The sequence below is a fragment of the Dermacentor andersoni genome, chromosome 4, assembly GCF_023375885.2.
Source record: "Dermacentor andersoni chromosome 4, qqDerAnde1_hic_scaffold, whole genome shotgun sequence".
Classification (NCBI taxonomy): Eukaryota; Metazoa; Arthropoda; class Arachnida; order Ixodida; family Ixodidae; genus Dermacentor; species Dermacentor andersoni.
Window position 1 is genome coordinate 154,866,621 of NC_092817.1, and position 25,570 is coordinate 154,892,190.

The 25,570-nt window shown below is 45.8% G+C and overlaps 1 protein-coding gene across 1 annotated transcript in view; it reads right to left on the minus strand.

Annotated features, from left to right (window-relative positions):
• LOC129386557 (uncharacterized) overlaps positions 1-25,570 on the minus strand; it is a 64,526-nt gene that overhangs the window by 10,425 nt on the left and 28,531 nt on the right. Inside the window, exons 4-7 of the mRNA XM_072287549.1 lie at positions 25,178-25,352; positions 16,609-16,724; positions 12,050-12,194; positions 1,738-1,944 (exon numbers count right to left, since the gene is read on the minus strand). Coding sequence (XP_072143650.1) covers positions 1,738-1,944; positions 12,050-12,194; positions 16,609-16,724; positions 25,178-25,352 — 643 coding nt within the window. The remainder of the gene's footprint in view (positions 1-1,737; positions 1,945-12,049; positions 12,195-16,608; positions 16,725-25,177; positions 25,353-25,570) is intronic.

Sequence of the window (25,570 nt, forward strand, 5' to 3'; positions counted from 1 at the left end):
TTTATGTACACTTGTACCGCCAGACTCGACTGAAACTACCTATCCTCAACTTAGCTAAATACGGCGCATGCTGCCAACTTCAGAAAGTGAGGCTTCTTTGAAAGCATTGCGCGCTACGTAGCATCCCTAAGACATATGTAGCAAGTTTCTAGCGTCACTGGAAGAAATTATGTTGCCGATAAATTCCATCCTTTGCAGGAGAAAACATGAGGAAAGAGAACTGTCCGGTTTACTTTCATAGAGTCGACGCATTAATAATACTATGATTGTGCCCCCATTCAGAGTACGATGCCAGATTGTATTTAATGATCATGGAAAAGTGATTCTGACACGCAGTCACTTGGCGCTGCAAGTTATTTTTTAATATCGTATAAAAAAATTTTGAGTTTTAGGCTTCACCTTCCATTTAACTTCACTTGGGTAGGCTTTTGGACAAGGTAGCATATGGAACCGAGAACCAGACACGGCTCGACAAAATAAACGCGGACATACGTGGGTGTGCAGGCCATTTTTCATGTCTGTCTGCAGCTTTCGTTACTTTATGCACTGTGTTGTTGTTACACATATACGTCTGCGCGATCTCCATTTGCCAGTTTGTCCATTTGTGGTCAGTCAGAGAGGCCACAGGTATAGGCTTCGGGTTGATCGAACCATCTGTGTATTTATGGCACTGAACATTGCTAGACATGAGTAGTTTGTTGAAGGCAAGGTAATATTTTAGCGATAACTCAATAGGCCATGTTTTGTAACCAACGGTTCAATGGCAGCGTTGGTTTGTTGCAATGCCTGGATCCAGTAAATAGCATGTGCTTGCGCTTTGAGCCTGTGATATAACTTGAAAAATTGTTGCCTCTGAGACTGCATAATAAATGTATGACAACCACTCCGCGGCAATGATAACTCATCCGAATACGCACAAACCTTCATTATTCCACATTGACATCATTTCAGTACAGACTGCAGCAGGTTATAATATAAGTATGATAACATGGACTCGTTTACCAACTGCCTGTTATTATTAACTGTAGAGTAATATATACCATTCAGAGGAACAAAGCAGAGACTGGAAACAGTAACGTCTACTTTCGCTGCACCAGTATATCAATCACTGCCTTCGTTTCCAGGGCCGAGTTTAAGCAGATCCCCAGGCGTTCCAAATTAATTTTGTATTGTCTAAAGAAAACCTTGCCTAGATAATAAGAAAGGCAGATCAGAACAAATACAGAGTACCGCACAAAACAACGAAGGTCTGGATCTTATAATAAGAATATACAAAAAGTAGACGTGGACAGATTCACACACTACTGCAAGTAAAACGTTAAGCCTAAGTATAGCAAAAACGCGATCGTCTATGTTTTTGTATACGATGACAATATAGAAATGCCTCAAACAATGCATGTATAGCATGCACTAAATTGAGATATATAAAGCACGATGTTACGGTTAACGATATGTGAAACATGAGCATAGCAGCAGTGATTGGGATGGGATTGGGATGTTTCGTTGTAACGAATAAACAATTTTACGTGGAAATGAAATTGCACGTATAGTTCAAATGTCTCAAGTTGGAGCATCAGAGTTTTAGCCTGCGTTGCTAACGGACACGGCGGCGGGCTTCAAACGTCCCTTGAATCGCTAGAGTAACGCAGTGGGCTGACTGCTCCAGTTGTTGGCTCCTAATCTCACGTAGAGAAACTTCCTACGTTTAAGGCTAAACTACGACGCTGACATACTCACCCATAAAATGTCTGATGTCTGCTTCGTGAACCCGAGAGGTAATTCATTTGCGCACGGCTTGCCAAGCTGGTAATTCCCGGGCCCGTTGGGGTCGTAGTCTCGGTCCTTTGGCTTATACCAACGACCTTCCATGCCAACGGACACGGCAAACGAAGTAGTTGGTGTCCACGCCGCGGGGTTCACCGTCAAGCTGCTCATGACTTCGGCCTAAGTATTCGAAATAGCAAAGGCAAATGAACATCTCCTAGGCTACAGGTTTAAAAGATCGAGATGTTTAGCCAAAAAACGTACTGGCACGTTGCAACTTCCATATTCGTTGCTTGGACACTCGCATAAAGCAGCGCGTCGATCTTGCAAGAGTATAAATATAAGCTGGTGTCATGTATACATAGTCAATGGCGTACGGAGGCGCACGTAATCACACCGTATGGTGTTCACGGAGCTAATTTATAAGCAGGTGTTCGAGCTGAACTTCAGTGTCTTCATATTCGAGAGGCAAATGAATGAACTCGCAATAATATTTATTGCACACATTAGTGAATGTGTAAAGAAGTTTATCTCCATAATGCCGTCTTAAAATGGGGATATCGATCCCTTGTCTACTCACCCCAGTAGCGAGTGAAGAAGACGAAGCCTTTCAAGACGAAAAGTTCTGCCATTGGGAAATGTGTTCGCGCGACACAGATCAGTGAGCGGACGCCCTTTGCCTGAACAGAGAACCTCCAGGCAACCCTGTCCTAACAGGAATCCTTTCTTGTGTCGAATAGGGAGCAAGCACATCTGCATCCTTGTGTCGACAGAACCTCAAAAATATTATGAGGTCTTACGCGCCGAAACCACTCTCTAACTATAAGGCATGCCACTCTTCACCGTGCACCTAAACCTAAGTACACAGGTGTTTTCGCATTTAGCCCCCATGGAAATGCGGCCGCCATGCCCGCGATTCAATTCCGCCACCTCGTGCTCAGCAGCCCAACGCCATAGCCACTGAGCCACCACGGCGCGTCCATACACCTTCAGTAGCGGGCACAAGACGCTTCAGGAACCCACTGCAGCGCAGTCTCCAATAACTGATTTTTTTTATAGAAAGACAAGCGACTGCGTGTTGTCTCCCGCCATCGTTTGGGCATCGAGACTTTCTGATCCTTCAGAGAGCGATTGTGAATGGCTCTCTTTTGCGCCCTTTAAGGAGCACTGCTCATGGTTTGAGGAAGGGAAGGGCACAAAGCGGTAAGAAGAGTGCCAAGGTCAAGCTCGCCACAGCAGCCTTGGCTTTGAGCGATATCTAGGTGGCGCATTTATGCAAATAGTTTTTCTCGGCAAGAAATTAATGTTCCCTTAAAACAACAGAGCTCTTTGCAAGCATCGTGGGAGAACGGACGCGTGTCCATTACCCTTATAGCATCTATCAGGATCAAACATTGTACCATGCTTCCGTCTCTCTTGTGGCCCTACGAAATTACCACTGGTGACCTGGTTGCATGAGGGCTTATAGTTGGGAAGTGACTCTGTCCAGTACCTGAGGCCGGAGTCATGAGGTCGAATTCGGCCGTGATGTGGTCTTTCAGCCCGAGGTCACGTGCCTAGAAAAGCCAGTCCTTGTCGGCCAGGCTGCTTAACTTTGGACAACTGACTAAGATACCCACGGGTGCCGACTCCACTAGTCGGTAAGTGAATGACTTTGAAACGCAGGTTGCAGATTCATAGCAAGTTCGCATGAAGGCGGCACGCGTGGGAAGAAATGTCGAAGGGGGGGGGGGCGCCGCTCCACTTAAGCGATGGGGGAGGAGAGGCACCGGGGGAGGGGAGGTATGGTAGGCATTGTGCTTCGACAGCGACGCGCTGTCATGCGGGATTTAACTTGAAATTGATCGGCTTTGGGGGCATCGTCTAGGTGGGCCGCCGGCTCGTAGCTTTGCGTGTGCTGTGTTTTTGCCACTCAGCTAGCGTTGAAGCGATAGACAGCACGAAGGTCACTTTGCTTGCTGCGGCTACCGCACTTCCTCGCGCAAGCGTTTTGAATGCGAGTGCCCGCGGTCACCGAATGGGATTTGTTCATGGTTGCCTGTGAATGCTCACACCATGCTTAATAATTTAGTTAGTAAGCGAATGTTTGCAAGTGTGCGAGGCCAATAAAACTACGGTCCTTACTTTTTGCAGCTAAATACAAAATTTGGCTAACATAAGAATATGATGATGATGGCGAGATGTACAATTTTGTTCACTTTAAAGCTAAGTAATTTTGCAAAGTGTTTATACTTATCTGTTACAATTCTCACCACTAATTGTCATGGAAATTTTATATATATGCACTAAATGACTCCTCTTGTGTTGGAGCCTACTGCGAGTAGACAGCGTTATTCTCCGCAGATTTAAAACTCAATAGTGACTCCACTTTTCCGCTACGCTAATCAAGGCCTACATCGGTGTCCTAGAGCCATCCCCAGAGCATTGCCTATGGTATTGCACTCACATCCAACATAAGGTGCAGTCAGCGCTCTCCACCACTCGCGCTCACATCCAGCCATGATTATAGACGGTCTGGCTCACTCCACCACTCCATGAAACTAACGCGTCTCTAATGTGCTTATCCAGCACATTAGAGACGCGTTTCGTCAAGCAGATTTTCAAATGTGTTTTCTTAAAACGTACTTGACTAGGGTAAGGACTGGTAGCTGACTGGCCAAAGGAGAGCGCAGGACGTTAGCGTAAAAATTAATTTTCTTTGGAGTACAGCTCCTAGGCGCACGCTACTGCGTTGAGCGTCGACGTCCTTCGGCGTAACCGAGCGAACAAGCACCGCGGAAGATAAAAGACAGAACGCGGTGCGGAGGGGGGCCTGAAAGACGGCGAGAGCGAAGAAAGCGCGAAGAGGAAAGCGGAGGAGTACACTATGGCGTAAAGGTGAGGAGGGATGTGCAGTAATGTACGAGACGTGCTCCTTGGCAGCGACAAGGCATGCGGCGAGCGCGTCCAGCGATACCACATATGAAAGAAATGTGGAAACTAACATGGAAGCAGAGCAATGGCGTGGGCTTCGTACGGACTGAGCATGCGCAAGTTCGCCTTCGCCACCGCTGCTACAGATTGCGCTCGTCGCAAGCCAGGCGTTGCCGTGTTCACGCTTTATTTCTGAACAACGAGCTACGCACGTGGTGGAAATGCTTAGCCTGCCGCTGCTGCTAAAGTCGCTGCCGGAGCAGAGGTTCAGCACCGCCGCCGAGAGGACACTCGTTCAGAATGAATTTTTTTTACCATAACACATCGTGAATTCGAAGCAACAGCTGCGCTCAAAATATGCATTATGGAGTATAGCAATCGTCGGCGAATTTTTACCGCGAAGCTGTAGACCGGGATTTTTCATGTCCGCGGGCGTAGTTTTGCTCAGAAAAACAAATGGCAGCTGGAAGGCAGCTGTGGAAGAAGTTTCAGGGCAGCGGAATTATGTTTTCGTGTAAATTGCAATTGCAATTCGATGCTGTCATGTTTGCAGATTGTGTGTAAGCCGTACGTTACAAATTTTGTGAGCAATTTATGCAGGGAAATTTAATTAGTTCGATAATGCACTTGGTGCCAGGGAGAGGACCCACTTGAAATGAGCATGCATGCTGCAGATCCGCCCACCTGCGTGCACACGATGTATCTATCATTGATGCGTGAGTGCTTTGCTCGTTGCATCTGTTGAGCAGCGTGTGCTGCGGCCGTAATCAACATTACAGCGAACTCTGTTGAAAAGTTCTGGTAACGTTTCACTTAGTGACCGGGGGTTGCAGACAAGCGTACGGAGGCCAGTAACAGGCACCGCGGCGTCGAACCGTGAAGCGAACGCTTTGGAATGTGGTTGCGGAAGCTACGGTAATCTCAACAGTGCAACGCTTGGTAGGCCACCACCGGTGTACAGGTCTACACACGGTGGTAGGCCACCGTGAGTAGACACGTGGGCCGATCCCCAAGATGGTGCAATGTCGGGCCGATCCACGGCGAAGGTGAAGCAGGCGTTAAGCACTCCCCATCCGTGGGGATATCGCCAAGATAGGGCGATGCCGGGCCGACCCACCGCGTAGCTGCAGTTCGTCATTAAGTTGTCCAAAGACACAACTTCGCTCGTCATCCTTCACAGAGATGACGGGCACTGCGATTTTTTATGTTTAGCAGCCTTATTATAGTGCTATATTGTATCCGGCATACAGGTAAATGCAAGCGAACAGGGGTTTTACCGGATCACTGGAGGTGCAAATGCGAACAACCTGCATATTGCAGCGAAGTGGTAGCTCGAGACTCAGACAAATACAGAGCTGCTTCCGCTGCTTGTTTATATATTCGGCATTTGAGTAATCGTGCTGCTGCCGAAAATTTATTCGACGAGCAAAGTGAAGTACACTTGATTACTGCAATATTAGCTGCGTTAGTGTGGTTGAGCTCTTTGCCATCAAATCGCTCCACCGTGCAGACCGTTCACGTTTGCGTCTCCGCTAAACAGGTAAAACGGCCAGTTCGGTGGCGTTCACAGGGTTACCGGACACACTCAAACTCTCTCGTATGCTATGTTCCACGCTTGAATTCTGCATTCCTTGCTGAGATTCACCAATAGGCCTGAAAAAGAGGGTTCCTGCCAAGAGGAGTGAAGGGACCCTGTGCGATTCTCGCTTGGGCAGAGGGGTTGATGGTGCTTTAGTGGCCGCATAGGGCCAATCTATAATGAAATGTTCTTGCTGGGAGTTCGATTCGATCTAACATATTCAGTTGCGAGCTATACTGAACTTAGCGCTCAGGCTAAGCCTTCGGCGACAACCCTGGCAGTGGCATTAGTGATGCTGGCAATATAGTAAGAGCGCCGAAATCATATCGTGAAGCGCAAACCTCAGCTTACACCCACCCCACTGACACAGGCGACCCCCTGACCACCTAGAATAGCCGTTTCGTCAGGACGGGCTCTTTATCGTCCGTGATGGTCACCTTTGGACGGAGGCACACGTGGTGGTTAAACGGAAGCAAATCACATCGTACTCCATCGCAAGTAAGCAAAGGCATATTCTGAGAAGCAAAAGTCACTAGCGAATGTACTGAGATTTCCATCTGCTGTTCTTGTGTCAGCCAAACGCGACAAAGAACCTCTTACCAACGGAACCTGTGGGAAGTTTGTTTCCCACCAATGCAGTGTAATAGTATCTAAAGAAAGAGGTAATTATGATAAAAATATTTGCAAATTGGCGCTGCCCTCAACAAGGGTTAGAGGACCTGCGTAGATTTACACTTTTCAGCCTGATGCAAGCATTTTGCCGAATATACAGGGAACCGGCTGGCCCCAATTCTACAGCCTACAACAACGGAGGGCCGGCTCGAAAACAGCTTTTTGATAATAATGACTTCTAGTATGCAGTGTATAAAGAAAATAACGTCTGGTGGGATTTAAGCTAAAGACAACCGAGAATTCACTGCATGTCTGCGCAAAGTTCTTCATATTTCGTTTGGCATTTGTAGGAGGAAATTCTAGCTCCATGTATGGATGATTTGGAGAAATGTCCTGTTGAATTTGAACAAAGTCAACGAAAGATATCCATGCTTGTTGTATCGAAGAAAAAATCTGTTCAATAACTGCCCTGAAATGTGAACAGCTTGTGCGCTATATGGTGTCTGTTACCCCGAATGTCCCTAGTTTGCAAATAACTACGAGCCTCAGTAGTTCGTTCATACGAGTTTGGGTAGGCAGATTCGGGAAGGCAGCCGCAGTTGCCTACGTGAAACAGATTACTTTCTGCAAAGGCATATTAGCAACAGGGTACAGAAATCAAATGACCATGTGTACAAGATACATTTATTCATGGCCTAGAAAGCTCATGTGCCTAACTCATGTTACATCTAATGGGCGTCTCACGGCTTGATTTCACCAGCGTGGTCCCTCCTTCTTAGTTGTGGGCTCGTCTGTTTCGCAGAAAATGCTAGTGTTCTAATGTAAACAAAAAGACAGCCCTACTGGTGGCGCCCTAAGCCGTCCGGTGCTGCTCAATTAAGCCCGCCGCACTCGTGTATGACTGGGATTCCAGTGCTTGCCTTAATCCCCTGTGATTGCACTCCCGATATTACGAGCCCATTCTTCTGCGGTCAAAAAGGTTCGAGATCTCTTAGTCTCTCTGCCCGATTCTCTACATGAGAATTCTGGACCGTACGGGTCAAACAGTCGAACACAAGGAGGCCATAGCCACTAAAGGTTGAAGTGCCTGCAAGAAACTGTACATTTGTAGGCCCTGCACCTTATGGTGACCACCTGAATGATTATGATCTATTACTCCGACCTTGGTAGCTCTCTCAAGTACTACTACTCCAGCTCGGATTGACAGATGTACTGCCGAGCAACGGCTCTCTGCACGACGCGTGCGGGTCTAAATAAAACTTCGACTGCGTTACGTATGCCACGACAACTGCGCCATTTTTTCACGCGATCCATGCATGGACGAGTAATGGCTGCTTCCCTCTGCATGACGACACCAAAGTTAAGTGCATGACAGATTTAGAACACATGCTTTGGCGCTGCTTGGCGTTGGCCGATGATGGTTCTCGAGGCGAACAGTGGTGGCAGCGGATGCTGCACAGTGAAGCGCTGGCGGACCAACTCAGGGCTGTCCAGAGGGTTCGTGTGACGGCAGAGAGGCTCGGCCTCTCTGTACCGACGTGGGAGCGGCCCGCATCAGTGCCAGATTGATCTCTCAGGACCTAAATATAGTTCTTCATACCTTACCCATTCCAAGGCTTACATGCTCTACATTTATTCGACGAACTATCACGTGCTATACAGATAATCAAATTGATTATCCAAACAGCCATAATTAGAGTTTATTTTTAAGTCAAAGAAATATTCAATTGGGTTGCATAAAGGCAATGTAGTAATATATAAATAAAAAAATTGCAGTTCCGCCTAAAAGGCGAAGCACCGATTGCGATAACAAATTTGTAGTTAGCGGAACGAAGTAATGGTAGTAGATTGATCGGCCGTATAAACTTGTACACATTTGATTACTAACTAAATTAACAATGATAGAATGTGTAAGCGGGACTCAACGAGAACGCAGAAAGAAACAGACACAAAGAGACAACGTTGTCTTTATGTCTGCTTATTTCTATGTCCTTGTTCAGTTGTGCTGACACATTCTAGCATGTATTCGAATCACCTTGCCCGTCAACGTGTTCTAACTAAATTAACCAGCACCGTGTCACGCGCGCACAGGTAAACATGAACACACGTCGCTCGATGCTGCAGGAACTGTCTGTGAAAACGCTGGAGTTAGGAATCACGGCAACAGCAACGAGCCAATTTACCTTCGTGCATCTGTCGCTTCAACGCCTACGAAACGTAGAAGGCACAGCGCATGCGAAGCTGCAAACATCGCAGATAGCTTTGAAGACGCCACGGCACAGACCGCTTTCAAGACACACGAGCGCCGGCAACGCGTCCCTACGGCGTCCGCCAAAGGCATCTACTACAGCGTCCGCGATTAGCGTGGCCAACGCCGCAGCAGACGCCGCAGTTGTGTCCACTCTGTACTGAGCGATGTGCAAGGAGGACATCGAGGCACCGTAGCAGCCGCCGGAGAAGAACGGCCCTCCTCCCTCGCCTCACCCCTCTGCCTCGCGCGCCACACGAGAGGGCCCGAATCCGAGCCGCGTTCATCGCTCACGCGCACGATATTGAACTGCGTTCGCCGGCTCACCCTCACACGCATTACCTCAAACCCAACTTCATGTCGACGGCTATGGCCGACACCAACGTCGACGGCGAAAATCCGCCTGGAATGTCCATATAATTGCTATCGGAATAAAATCTGGTAAGGATAAGGCTGCCTTATACATGACAGAATAATTAATAATGTCGGTGGTATATATACTGGAAATGTCATCTCTAAAATTACAGCTGTCGAAGTGGTTGGCGAGATTTGAAATATTGGGTAACCTCAGAATGGGTTGAGACTAAACGAAGTAGAGGACAATTCCTTTGTAATACATCAGGGCGGACAGATATTAAACGCAGAGACTACACCGTCATCAGGAGGTTTCTGGAAGTTAACGGGGCTTGCCACAACGTACACAGCGAATTGCTATGGTGTATATTCCAGCACGGTGGCTAGACGACAATTTGTGGAAATATTGCGGGAGAGGTAACGGAACAACCGAGTGCAAAACGTGTCTTGCAAGGCCAGAAATGCAGAGTTAGTGAAAATGTAGCATGGGGAAGTGAGAATTCTTTCTGTCTCCAGTGTGTCTCACACTCTGCAAACATCGCAGATTGCTTTGAAGATGATAGCTCCATGTTAGCCCTTCGAGGACAAGACATACAAATACCAAGCAAGAGGATGTTTATTTTCTACCTATATGTATAAAACGCATTCAGAATAAGGATAATGAAGAAAAAGAAAACTATCTTGTAGAAACGTTTTCAGCAATAGCGGAATAACACCAGACAGGAAACTGAAAGTGCGCTTTACCCCAAGCCACCTAAGGCTTTGTTTTCTATTTGTATAGCCAGCTCTAATCACATGTGAACCACAAATGTACACTTCATTTTCTTTACATCACACGTGTGACACCAGTGCAGCACGATATCTTGCACTGACCTGTATCGTGTGACGCTGCTTTCAAAAGACTTCCTTTTCTTCTTCATCGGCCAGTGTCCTTCTCTAAACCAATAAATGACGCTTGCTGCCTGTCATTCAGTGTTGGCTGAAGACATTTAGCCAGAAACATCGTGATCAATACGTTGTGTGTAGGCAACACTCAGCAGTAACGTGTTAAAGGCACGGAAACACGACTGGCAAGCAGTCAATTAGTTTTTTCATCTATCTTCGTTTGTAATTGGCAAATGCTCCAACTGAAGCTGCCTGGGAAGATCTATGCGGACGATATAGTGCTGCTAACGGAAAATGCAAGCGATAAACAGAGCCCTGTGGATACTTGCGTGAATGAGGGGACATATACAGACCTTAACTTTAGTGCACAGAAATTAGAAACTATGGCTATATTCGAACAGGCGAAAAGCAACTTGGTCTCAATTATAAAGAATATCATGCGCATACTCCAGAAATATGTCTGCGGCTTACAAAAACAAAGGGACGAGTAGCTGAACCACCAACTAACCTAATTTGAGGACGAAGGGGAAGCGTAATACAGGAATAATAATACACTTTGGGGTTAGAAATAATATAAGGAGGTGCGAGTAATTTGTAAATGAGTAATAGTAGCACTGCTAGCATTCGCAAACGGAATTCTCTGCTGAACAAAAGACATGCTGCCTAAGTGTGATGTTAACCATAGGCTGGCATTCGGTGGTAACGGTGAAATGCCAAATGAAATAGTCGAGGGGTGAGACGGGATGTACTTCTTTCAAAGCCAGAGATACACCGTGCAATGTTACTTTTGAATGAAAACTCCAGAATTTGGGTGATAAGAAATGGGCGGCTAATCTACATAAATATCTGTATCTCAAAGGCGTGAACGTGGAATAGAAGAAACGCTCAAGCAAATTAGCAGGCAAGTACCGGGCAACGAAATAAATACAAAATTGATAAGCAAGAGTAATCAAGAGGAAGTGAAGCAAACAGGTACAGTAAACTAGATGCAAAGGATGGCCACAGAAAAGAACATGGATACCTTGAAATACAGCAAAAAAAAAAATTCAAAAGAAATATGTGTGTGAGAGCTGAAAGCGCCCCATTTTACTTCCTCAGGAATGAAAAGCACACCATGGCACATATTTGGCACAAAATTAGGCGTGTATAAACTGCAGCATGGTTCTGAAGCTGCTGAGAACATTGAAATGAAGGGACCAAATATTAAGCCAGCAAGACCCGAACAGAATGTACGCCCTCTATAATAAGTGGGTTCCGAAGCGGGTCAGACATGCGGTGAAGACATTGATGAAACCGGAGTCGCTACAAGCATAAGAACCTAAAATATAAAGATAGAGGTTTCAATGGTCACAGATCGGTAAGAGATCATCAAAATTATATAATGCGGCACATGCAACGCGCAATTAAGTCAAGCCATCTATGCGACTACTCCACACGTGGTTTCAAAGGGGATGCCACTAAACATGAATATTTTGCTTACGTCCGCGTGACTCTGCCGTCCGACGACGACAGAGTTTTCCTCTCTCCCCACCACTCTTACATTTCCATATAAAAGTATGAAATGCAAGTTGCTTATTAAAATTAAATTGAAGCTGCATAGAACTTCGTAAAACTTGGGCGTTTCAATGCAGTTTCAACGCACAATCGTCAATAGCTGCAACCACTGAAATTAGATGACTGATGAAATAACTTACCAGACGGACGCTATAGATACTGTAGATGTCAGGTGGGAGAAGTTGCTTGTTCAGCAAGGTTGGTGAAACCATACGGCAGTTGACGAAATTGTTGTCTCGATACGAGTGGTACCCCACAGCAATAAATATGTCCACTGAAAGATTCCTACGTGAAGAAAAATTGTCAGCTCTCATCATTTTCGTCCGGTGATCGCTATCTTTGAGAAGATAGCCCTGAAGGTTGTCGTAGCGTTATATTATTTTCCACATTATCCAGATAGCTTTAACAAAATACAGGTCAAGATTATAGAACACGTTTTTTACACGTACTCGTAAAGAACTCTATCCAGCGGCCAGCATGCACACCCGCAGCGTAACCATTTTTTCGCCGTTAGCACTTACTCGTGATAATCACCAATAACTCTGAGTGTAAAAAATAATGCCAGTTAATGGTCAATGCAGTATCTACAGCACTCAAAGGTTAACTCCCCATTCAATTTCGGCAAAATAGCAAAAAAATTGGCGGCACATCAATAGCTTGCACAACGCGATAGTGATAATTCCTATAATGGGCGTTTATTTAACGGTAATATTTTTACCGTTTGTAAAAATAATTACGACTGCTGCATACTTATGCCCATCCATACATGAATCGCGCAACATTATGGGCACATATGCTGACGTGTGAAGTGGAAATCTCGCTGTCATCAACAAAGCCGAATTAAAACATGACACGGTGTATGTTGTTGTAGCCACCCAAACCCAGTTGAAACTGCCTGGCAAATCCACAATTCCTGGTATCGTGGACGAATCTTTGTTGTAATGGCTATCCGAGAAGCGGGCGCCCTTGACATGGTGATATCTGTTGCGAATGTGGCGCTATCGCTTTAATATATTTGACGCTACGCAACCTTTGTGCCACCTTTTGTTACATCCATTTGCGGTGATTGGTCAGCAACGTGCACGTACTAAGAGCAAATACGTAGTGCTAAAATCTTTCTTTCGGCAAATGTCCAGCGCCACAAACCGGTGTCTCCAAGTCTCTGCCAGACCAGGCCGCAGCTAGCAGTAACTGAGTGGTTCGGCTGCGTAGGCAGTTGTCCTTCTTACCGGGACAGCGTTAAGAGGAAGCATTAGCTCCAGCCCAACTCCGACGTGGCCCATTCAAATAAATGTAAAACGCGAAAACGCTTTTCTGAGATAACCCCTGCACCGATTTTAATAACGTGTTTGCATTTGAGAGAAAAATTTAAACTCCAGTCATTGTGGAAGCGGAATTTCGATTTAGGGCCTGAATTTTGTTCAAAGAATTTTCAGAAATTCGAAAGTTATTAAAAAGAAAAGGACAATCTTTACAAAAATAATAGCTCTCCGTCAAGAACAGATATCGCGGTTCCTTAAAAGGCATGCCTAAGATGTATAAAAGCGGACAAATCCGATATGTCAATTTATATATTAGGAGAATTTGTTACGTTGTTTAAAAGGGTTCAGCGAGTGCTCTATTTGCCATTGCTAAATGTTTTGATATGCATGTGTAACATATGAACTTTGTCCACCTAAATGTGCTATGATTATGATATTTCTCATTGCTGAGTAACGAAGTTGTAAACTTAATAGTTTCGTTTCCTGAAAATTTGCGATTTTTTCAATGTTTTATTAAAGATTGAGGACCCTAATCAAAAATGTCGAAACCACCAGTCACTAGATTTTACGTTTTCGTTTAAATGCAGCAAACCTCGTCAAGTTTGGTGTAGTGGTTGTCGAGAAAAACGATTTTTAGTTTTACATGCATCTAGATAGGAGCACCCGAGATAAAGCATCCTCTTAAGGGCTCCGTATCGCAGAAAATCTGGTGTCGGCGTCGTAGCGGAAGTTCGCGTCCCGTAATCGAAAATTGCTCTATATTTTCTGTATGGCACTAAAGTTCTTTTATAGCCGAAGTTGCTCACACCTCGACACACATTTTTTGTAAAGTTATTCCTCGGAATTTTGAGAAACACCGAGACTGAACGCCTTTTTTGGTAGATGTTCTCGTACAGAAATATTACAAGTGCGAAATACCGACAGACGATGGGCCCACGCAAGAGGCCGCGTTTCTACCAGAAAGCTTGCCTTCGTGGGTAGCGTTCGCCTCCAGCATTTACCGGTTAACATGACACTTACATAGGTTGTAGTTGCCGGCAAGGGCGAGAAGCAGTCAGGGATCCTAAAAGCAACTGTGTTCCACTCCTAAAAGCGAAGCTTAAACGTCCTTCAATTTTTGTTTTGCCTGCTGGCAGAACAGCAGCCAGAACATTGTTAATTTCCCAACCTTGTAGTGAACTTCGGCCACGGGGCTAAAGAGGTTAGATTCAAATGAACAAACGCAGAAAGTACCTGCATTTCCAAATGATACTAAGATCACTGCTAAGGAGCAAGATGCCCAAGAACATTGGAGCGCATCATTAGTGCAACAAATGTGAATCCCAGAATTCAATAAAAGTGGTGGGTCAGAACAACTTAAATGAAGAATTGATTGCGAACTCAATTCTCTTTCGTGCCAATGATTCTCTTTCTGGCTCGGTTCATCCCACCAACCTCAGTTCAACCACATCCGAAGACGCAAGAAAGCAGAGTATCGTTAGACAATTTTAGTTTGACGTCCGTAGAAGCACTACGTACGTGAAGATCTAGCGGGATCGAAATGCGCATGCGGCGTCCGAATGTAGGGAGTCCCGTCGCCCCTGACGTAGGGATGTGAAAGCGGTGTCCTTACGTCACGCGTCCCACGCATACGTGACGGGCTCTACGAGCTGCCAGGCAGAGAACGAAGCCCGAGCCAGTCCAGGCTAGCATGGACGCACAGTTCGCGGGGTGTCAGAATCACGCGTCGACTGCGATTGCGGTTCGTTTTGAACGAACGTGACTGTAGTAGTGTTCACGTCTGCCGGTGGAGGGCGCCAGTAGACATGCGGAGGCAATTACTTATACGTTTGCAAGGCTCTTTCACTATTGCGTACGCAAAACTGCAAACGTCCTACGGATGCGGCACATAGAGCACATGGAACTCGAGCGTTTGCGTGTGGAAAGCTTTTGCGCACGTGAAACTAAAGTTGGCTATTAGTTTTCGCTAGCGAACGTAGTGGCATATTTATATTAGCAGATTAGGTTATGCACGGGACGTGAAAGTGTTGGTTCAGTACAGTGCACTGCATTACGCTTTCATCACAAGAAACAATAAGTAGCGCCGAATTGTGTTTGTTGTGTGCCTAGTGGATTTCAGATATTAGTTCGTCTCATCGTCTCATCGATGTTCGTCTTATCAAGTTCGTCTCATCGCATATCACTTACAAAACGCGTGGCGTTTGTGGTTAACGGCAGGAAGAAAGGTAAGTATCGTTTATTTTCTAGACACATTTCACGAGTTTCAGAATTTGAAACACCGCAGCCGCCGGGATCACCGGAAACAAATGCCTGTAGGTGATGGGTATCAAAAAAAAAAGTACTTATTTTAGGCAAATTTTGTACTATAGTATACGAACTGCAAAACTTTTTTTGCAGAAATATTTATTTAATGAATACAACTGCATAGAATGGAAACGATAAAAAATAGCATTTTTAGCAACAAAACGCAACGAAAGTTACTTTAAAGGATATTGAATAAATACAGTACTCCGTTTAAGACAATTAGTTTACGATAATAACGGAAATGAAAGATAGCCTGAATCATTGGGTCGCAGAAATTAATAAAACTCTGGGAAGGAATATTCCAAGTTATTTTTGTATAAGGCAGAGTTGACACGTTCAAAGCTTACCTTCGGCCAAGCATACTCTTAAAACATGCTAAATTAAGGCTGTTCACAGTACGAGATGGGCTGGCAAGAGTCAATGTGGTTGGTTGAAGTATGCATTAGAGAGAGCCAGTAAAGCATGGCAGCGCTTTCTTCCTCTACGTGCCCCATCAAACCCAATCGAAAATACTAATAATAATAATAATAATAATAATAATAATAATAATAATAATAATAATAATAATAATATTAGTAATAATAATAATAATAATAATAATAATAATATTTTGTGCAGTGAGTAGATAGGTGCGTTATCTCTACGAGGTTGCAAGCACGAACGTAACGACAACTGTACATTTGTTAAGGGTGGGCAGTTTGTTGCAGTCGCCGGGAATAAAGCCTGCAGAACTGTTTTGGACGCCATCCAGCGATTTAACACGAAATCTAATGTGCTCAGACTGGATGGCTGCGATGAAGCGGCTATTGGAGCGGGTCAATCTCACGAAGCCGTTTACTCAAACCTGAACTGCATTGCTCGGCCTCGCAGTAATGCGGAACGTGACCTCCACTGTTCTGATTCTAATTTTACCAGTTTGTCTATTACAGTGCACGCTTCTCCGCAAGCCACACCTAGGATATCTTGCACTTGGTCATCGTAAGAATATGGCAATAGGCTGACACACACAAAGCGGTCAACTTTGCGGTACAGGCTTCTAAGAATCAAAATGCAGTCATACGATATTGCGTTGCAGGGCAGCGTACTTTTGCTAAATATGCGTCGTGCTTTTGATTTTACTGGGCGCCACTCACCTTAGTGCCTTGCCAATAGCAGGAAAATTTCCCGGAGAATACAAAGGGAAGGAGAGTATGATGTAACTTGGCCGATTGACGTTGTCATGTTTGTCTTTCATCAAATCGAAGAGCATCTGCGATCAAAATACATGTTTTTTCTTTTAAATGAGCGCACAAGTTGTACCCAGACAGGCTACCCAGGAAACGCATCAAAAACCGAACAGTGAAACATGTCGGCTAAAGAGACACTGCTGAAAATAAATGCGAGAGTCTATGCCAGTTACTGAGGTTTCTATAATTTTTGCAGGCAAATTGTGGCCTATGCTCGAATGATCCGTATATATTTGCTGGTACAGCAAGCCTGGTACTGCAAGGAATCCAGGGGTGCACGCGGCGAAACATTTCCGCTATGATTGGTTGAGTTTTGGGTTACGGAGACGACAAAATTCCGGCATCCTAGCCACATACAACTTCACCGTAAAATTACAGGTGTAGAGGCGACTGCACGGGCCCGATTTTACGTCCCGGCTCGGGCCCGCTCTATGAAGCTAAAGCCCAACTCTAGCCCGGGCGTACATGACCGAACTCAGTATGGGCCCGTACCCGGACCTCTGTTACTAATCCCAGGCACCGCGCGGAGCGCCCGGGTGGTGCTCATTACTAAGCTTAGTGCATGACGAGGCCCGGCGTAAATGTACAAAAAGTACTATATATATATATATATATATATATATATATATTGCTACACGCGTGTGACATTTGCTTGTTTGAACGAGAGAAGAGGAGGAAGAACGAACGGGGCTCGCGCGATGAATCTAACCGGTCAGCGTTGCAATCGCTTTTGTAAATATATCCTGTAAATAGTTGCTCGTCTTACTGACTCCTCCTTCGCTTAAAATTGTGGTGTAGGTGGAACGTTCCCCGTCCTCGCCACGGAGCTCCGGAGCGGCCACACCATCGTCTTCTCAGCCATGGCTTCCGATGGAACCATCCCATCGCCACCTACACCTGCGGTGCCAACCACAACGTACGTTGCGGTTCCTAGACTCCGCCTTCCTGGGACATTCTCCACCCAAAATTGCGTTGACCTCGACGACTGGCTCAGCATGTATGAGCGTGTTAGCCAAAGTCACCACTTTGACGCTACCATCATCTTGCCAATGTGACTTTTTATCTGGACGGGACGCCGCGTGTCTGGTTTCACACCCATGAGGTCGAACTATCCAGCTGGGACATCTTCAAAGAGGCTTCGCGACCTATTTGGCAATCCGTCAGGTCACCAACAGGCTGCGCGAAAATAGCTTGCCACCCGTGTCCAGTCGTCGACCGAATCGTATGTTTGCTACATACAGGAAGTGCTCGCGCTTTGCCGGAAAGTCGACGAGCACATGACCGAGGTTGACAAGGTGGGCCATATCCTAATATGCATCGCCGACGACGCCTCAACTTGCTGGTCTATAACGACGTTTCTACGTTGACGCCATCGTCAAAAAATGCCGCCGCTTCGATGTAGCCAAAAGGCGCCGCGTCGTCCCACAGTTTTCCTGGCTTCCAAACACCCCTGCCACGTCCTCTTGTTCCACTCTTACCGCCACACGACCATTTCAAGAGAACGTCACACGTATCTTTCGCTGTGATGTTATAGCGGCGAGTCCGGCCCCCTTCATCCACGATCTCTTGACGGTACCTTCGACCAAGCGGCCCCCACTATTTCCGTTATTAAAGCAGTTGTGCGGCAAGAAATTGCAAACCTTGGCATTCCTACTGCCTGCTCTGTCTCCCGACCAGATTCGTTGCCCATTCCCATGTCCGCAACCTATAATGACCAATTTTTCGGGCACAGACCACGCAATCCTGCTGAATGGCGAACCTCAGACGACAAACCGATCTGCTTCCGCTGCCACCGCGTTGGTCATGTAGCCCGCCACTGCCGGACCACCTGGTTGCCGCCATACTGGAGCTCATTCACTTATCCTCACCCATACGCCGATGATCGCCGTTATTCACTTCGCCGTCTGTACCCTACTTCTGATGCCCCTGACAGCCGCTCCTCCGTGCGATTGCCCTCGCCTCAACGCCCTCACTCCCCGTCACCCCAACCTCGCTGATTTTCCTCGCCAACCCGACGGACGGAAAACTAGGACATGCAGCTGTTAGAGGTAGTGCTGCATCACGTTCGTCCTGTCCAAATCTTCCGTTGACGCTCCTCCCCAACACGAACCTAATTGAACCAGACGTACATGGTGTTCCGTTGGCGGCAATAATTGATACTGGAGCCCAAGCATCCATAATGAGCGCTAAACTATGTAGACGCCTCAATAAAGTTCTTACGCCTGCCATCACTGGAGCCGTCGCTCGCACAACATATATAAAATGAGCTGCAATGTATAAGCAATACAGACCGAAATGTTTGTTTCTGGAATGGGAACATACGTGCTCTAGCCTATTGCCTAGGTACACTGTTATTTTTCCGTTGGTGCATATGTGTTTGCACTGAACTCAAGATCTAGTCGTACAAGGTCAGCTAACATATAGGTACTGATAAATTGTTCAGGCTACCTTTAAATGTAAAGAACTTGAGCGATGCTACAACGTAAACAGAACAGGTATTTACTTTAAACAGTTTCAACCGGTGGACCAATCCTGCCCGAGCCCGTGGCGTCAAGCCCGAGCTCGGCCCAGGCCCCCGCAAAACTCTCCGGACGGCCCGAGCCTGTGCAAGTCTCTTATACTAGAACCTACTCCAATAATGTGTGCAAAAAAAGCCCGCCGAGAGACACACCCATTCATTTGCAAATGTTGAGCGAGCGATGGACCTGGACACTGAGGCGAAACGTTGAGGTGAGCACTCCTCTACGGTCCCGCAATTTTCGCTACAACCGAATCACTGTTGTTCCCAGACATGATCACGCATAGCCTTCTTAGGCGCTATGTAGACGCTGATAGAAAATTAGACAGTCGCCAGCACTGTGGCTTTGCTAAGTTTACATTGCTAGCATATGCTCATGCTTATAGCCAATTTGGCTATAAGGACCTTAGTGTTGAAGCAATGAACGACAATCTTGTGGGCATCATTAAGAAGTGTGCAATGGAAGTCGGTGGTAACTGGGTTAGGCAGGATACCAGTAAACTATCGCAGGAGACGAAAGATCTGATCAAGAAACGCCAATGTATGAAAGCCTCTAACCCTACAGCTAGAATAGAACCGGCAGAACTTTCGAAGTTAATCAACAAGCGTAAGACAGCTGACATAAGGAAGTATAATATGGATAGAATTGAACATGCTCTCAGGAACGGCGGAAGCCTAAAGACAGTGAAGAAGAAACTAGGAATTGGCAAGAATCAGATGTATGCGTTAAGAGACAAAGCCGGCAATATCATTACTAATATGGATGAGATAGTTCAAGTGGCTGAGGAGTTCTATAAAGATTTATACAGTACCCGTGGCACCCACGACGATCATGGAAGAGAAAATATTCTAGAGGAATTCGAAGTCCCAAAGGTAACGCCGGAAGAAGTAAAGAAAGCCTTGGGAGATATGCAAAGGTGGAAGGCAGCTGGGGAGGATCAGGTAACAGCAGATTTGTTGAAGGATGGTGGGCAGATTGTTCTAGAGAAACTGGCCACCCTGTATACGCAATGCCTCATGACGTCGAGCGTACCGGAATCTTGGAAGAACGCTAACATAATCCTAATCCATAAGAAAGGGGACGCCAAAGACTTGAAAAATTATAGACCGATCAGCTTACTGTCCGTCGCCTACAAAATATTTACTAAGGTAATCGCAAATAGAATCAGGAACACCTTAGACTTCTGTCAAGCAAAGGACCAGGCAGGATTCCGTAAAGGCTACTCAACAATAGATCATATTCACACTATCAATCAGGTGATAGAGAAATGTGCGGAATATAGCCAACCCTTATATATAGCTTTCATTGATTACGAGAAAGCGTTTGATTCTGTCGCAACCTCAGCAGTCATGGAGGCATTACGGAATCAGGGTGTAGACGAGCCGTATGTGAAAATACTGAAACTTATCTATAGCGGCTCCACAGCCACCGTAGTCCTCCATAAAGAAAGAAACAAAATCCCAATAAAGAAAGGCGTCAGGCAGGGAGATACGATCTCTTCAATGCTATTCACAGCGTGTTTACAGGAGGTATTCAGAGACCTGGATTGGGAAGAATTGGGGATAAAAATTAATGGAGAATACCTTAGCAACTTGCGATTCGCTGATAATATTGCCTTGCTTAGTAACTCAGGGGACCAATTGCAATGCATGCTCACTGACCTGGAGAGGCAAAGCGGAAGAGTGGGTCTAAAAATTAATCTGCAGAAAACTAAAGTAATGTTTAACAGTCTCGGAAGAGAACAGCAATTTACAATAGGCAGCGAGCCACTGGCAGTCGTAAGGGAATACATCTACTTAGGGCAGGTAGTGACGGCGGATCCGGATCATGAGACGGAAATTATCAGAAGAATAAGAATGGGCTGGGGTGCGTTTGGCAGGCATTCTGAGATCATGAACAGCAGGTTGCCATTATCCCTCAAGAGAAAAGTTTATAACAGCTGTGTCTTACCAGTACTCACGCACGGGGCAGAAACCTGGAGGCTTACGAAAAGGGTTCTACTTAAATTGAGGACGACGCAACGAGCTATGGAAAGAAGAATGATAGGTGTAACGTTAAGGGATAAGAAAAGAGCAGATTGGGTGAGGGAACAAACGCGAGTTAATCATATCTTAGTTGAAATCAAGAAAAAGAAATGGGCATGGGCAGGACACGTAATGAGGAGGGAAGATAACCGATGGTCATTAAGAGTTACGTAATGGATTGCAAGAAAAGGAAAGCCTAGCAGAGGGCGGCAGAAAGTTAGGTGGGTGGATGAGATTAAGAAGTTTGCAGGGACAACATGGCCACAATTAGTACATGACCGGGGTAATTGGAGAAGTATGGGAGAGGCCTTTGCCCTGCAGTGGGAATAACCAGGCTGATGATGAGATGAGATGAGATAGCCAATTTAGCCTGAATGAGCTTCAGGACGTAGCAGTTGGCCTTTAACATTGTTAGACTACGATGACTCGCATCGCCGTTCGTAGAGAAAGTCAGCAATCTAAATCTGCTATATCTCGCCGACTGAAAATAACGAAACCTTAAGAGACCTCATACTTAATATGGCTAAATTCTGCGGTTTCACGTGCCAAAACCACCATACCCTATTGAGATACGCCGTAGCGGGGGCCCCTGAAATAATTTTGACCCCCTGGGGCTCTCTAACGTCCACCGAATGCGCAGCACACGGGAGTTTTGCATTTCGCCCTCCGCCCCCCTTTAAATGCGGACACTGCGGGCGCGATTGGATTCCTGCCCTCTAGGTGACATCGAAGTGCGGTCGGTAGCAGGCATGCTGTTCTGCACCGGGGAATCTTCGGCGCCTAGAACTCTGCTAAAGGCAAGCCAGCACGCTGTGCTAGAAATGCATGTGAATAGCGACGTTCCGGCATGCCTACCCTCATACCTAATTTACGGCGTTTTTTTATCATTACCAGAATTTTTGTATAATCAGTCATGGCATACAGCACAACTCTACTTCACGAGCTGGATTACTTTCAACGGCGAACAATATTTACGCCAAAAATAACAATAAATATATGATTAACTAAAACGATTTCTTTTAAATTTACCAATTAAACAAATTACTTTACCGGACCTATTGCAATTTACGAGTTGTAACCGGCAACATTCAATATCTTATGCACTTTAATCGACTTCTGCCGTTGATACCTGTTTCAAGAAAGGCCTTCCGAATATGCGTGATGAAACGCATTGGTGGTCTAGTAATATTTTACCTTCAGTATATGAAAACGGGGTTTGTTAAAAAGGTGCTTGCAGGGACAGTGGATCTTTACTATAAGATTGATTGCAATTGATTGTAAGATTGTCAGAAACATTGCAATCTAGCTACGAATTTTCACGTGTTTTCAGAGGGCGCTCTCACCCCTCGCCTTCAACCCTTGCACGCAGGAGATCGAGCCCCCACCCCTCTCCGCGCACCTTCGCAAGCTTTCGCTCGCATCAAAGTCCAAGTGCGATGTTATCGCACTTGGACCTTACAGGGAGTACCGCTGTGGGATGCCGAAGAGGATGGCGGAAATCCTGCACGAGTGTCCATGTAATTGTTACGACAACAATCAGGAGTGTAATTATCTGTGAGCGTGGTGGGATGTAGGCCACTGTCAATGGCGTCCTTTGTCGTGCCGCCACCATGTTTATGGCGTGCCCTCCACCAGCTGGTTTGTTAGGGTGCCACAATGCGCCCACGCCACTGCGCGTGGTCGGAGGTACCGCGCCACTCGCGAGAGCAGCGTCAGAGAAGAGCGTGTAATAAGTGCGCTTCTGCAATGCAGTCCTTGCGCATGCGTGGAAGCGAAAGCGGCGCGCCGGCATTGACGCTGTCCTAGAGGCGTCTCAAGTGCGTGTGCGGGCCGCCACTCGTCTCGCCAAAGCACGCGCCGTGCACGCGAAGACCACACAGTTTCCTACAATGCCGAGAGGGCCAAAGCTCGCGAGGCCAAGTGTCACCGAAATTGGTGATTTGTCTCATGCCCGCCAGGAGAAGCGGGACTCTGAACAGCGTGTCGAGGTCACGTAGTGGGACAGAGTCGACCAACACAGACGCGTAGCTGTCGAAACTTCTGAGGAATGGAATGCTTTGCAAGACTGCTATGAAGACCAGATGGGGGACAACTTATTGGCACTTCATATACGATACGAATGGGGTGCAAAATAGGTTAATAATAAACCTGCGAAAGAGAGAGAATGGAGACGTATCTTGTAATAATCGAACTCATTGCACGATCATGTGCATCGGCTTTGTCTTCTTTCGCATCAACGCTTGGTCGAAACTTCTTTATGTGTGAGTTGTTTGGAGTAACATACAAATGTGCGGGATTTTTTTATGACGTCCGTTAATGTGTAAAGAATTTCCCGATAAGAATGTTGATTTGCTAAAAAAAATTTTGCGTTAGATAGCTGAATTCAGGAGGAGCGGCAGTAATTATTATATGGGGAGGTTATTATATAAGGCACGGTGGCCATAAATCACTAACAAGTGCTTTTACGAAAAAACGAAGGATTGGATGTCGACGAGAGCTCTTTGTTTATAAAACAAAGACGCTTGTTGGACAACAGGCGTTAAGACGGTTAGTGCTCCGATAGCAGCGGAACGCATGACACATATCTGTACTTATGTGTAGGTTCAGTTGGACATACCCCAGGTGGCCAAATATGCCGGAGCACAACGCAAAGACTTTTTTTGTAGACTGTGATGCAATGGAGCGCTAAATCAGAAGCACCAATCTTTCCACCTTTTATGGTGTACCAAAATAAAAACCAGCGTTCAACGTAACTAGTCCCCGCATCGCAGCTAATACGCAGTATGCCTTCCATAATATCGACTACAGAGAGGAGTGGTAAACTTTTAAGTGGTTGCTCTGCTAGATTGGACAATCAGCTGATATAACGAATTATGTGCGCTGTGAAAAAGCAATGACGCACTTGATGCTGAATGACAATAAATCTCATGACTGTGATCTTATTATTCCTAAGCAGGGAAATTCAAGAATACGGTACATCTAAAAATGGACACCACGCTGATTTTGACAACAAAGAACATTCCCATATATAGAGCCAGATATCGCTTAGTGCGAAAAGCATGCGAAATATTATTTCCTAACAATGTCCTCAAAGATATGACGATAATGCTGACGTTGTGTCCGTGATTTACTTAAAGTGGTCTTATGTATGAGCATGAAGAATTTTATAATGAGTTAAACTGAAAGCAAGTGGATTGATTTCTGTGTAGAAAGGGAATGTGCCCGAGACTGTGGTGCAGCGAGAAGCGTGACAGGGGGCGCAGAAAAAAATCCCACGAAAAGGGCTTACTGCCAATTGAAATTTTATTGTCTGATACGAGGTGCTATATAGGAAAAAGAAGAGAAGGAAAATGACATAAAAATTAAGTAGGACACAAAAAATAAAGATGAAAAATAAAGATGTCATCACCGCTCACTGGTCGGTCGATCGAACGCGCATCATCGTCGAATCGGCTAGCATGGCACGCCAAGTATGCCTATGCATACGTGAGCCGTCCCTGGCCTTCTTATCACGAAAGGAATTGACATTTTTAGACAATGGCTGTGCGGCCAGTGAGTGGTGATGACATCGTTATTTGGCAGCTTTATCTTCATATTTTATTAATTTTTATGTCGTTTTACTCCAGCTTTTTTATATAACCCTTGGTGTCAGAGAAAAACAATCAGTTGGCAGCAAGCGCTGGTCGTTTTTTTTTCTGTGCCGCTGACCGGCACTGCGCTCCACAACACAGTGTCATGGGAAATCAACTATCCCAAACCATCACCCTTCTAAGGTATGTACAATAGTTACGTTTATTTAAGATCGCCCACAGTGTTTTACGTTACGAAGGCATGAGTTTCGTGTGGCTGATGACTATTCTCACAAGGCAGCGCAAGGCTGGACTGGGCCCAGTGGCGGAAAAGACATGATTTTTAAGTTTTCAGAAGAATAACCTGTAGTCCTTTGGCACAGTTGACGTTTACATCTTCTATGGTTCCGCCATAACTTGCGAGAGGAGGGTTAACTTGTCCGTAGTGGTAAAACCGCTTGGTCCACAAATAGTCCAATGTTGTCTTGGTCATGGGATTCTTGGCAAGTTCTGTCATGTTGGCAACGCTCTTACAAAACCTAAACGTGGAAAACATGAAGACATAAGTCTTGCTGTCACCGATCACAGCAAGGCTACATTATCCTTTTGATATAAGTAAGCATCGGGCATAGCTCGTCACAGTTTGTTTGTACAAGCATGTTCTCCTCTACAACAATCGGGACACAGTCCTTCAGACATCGTGCGACTCGCATAGCTTCACTCAAGCAGGAGAGGTTAAGTGCGAGGGATGGGAAAT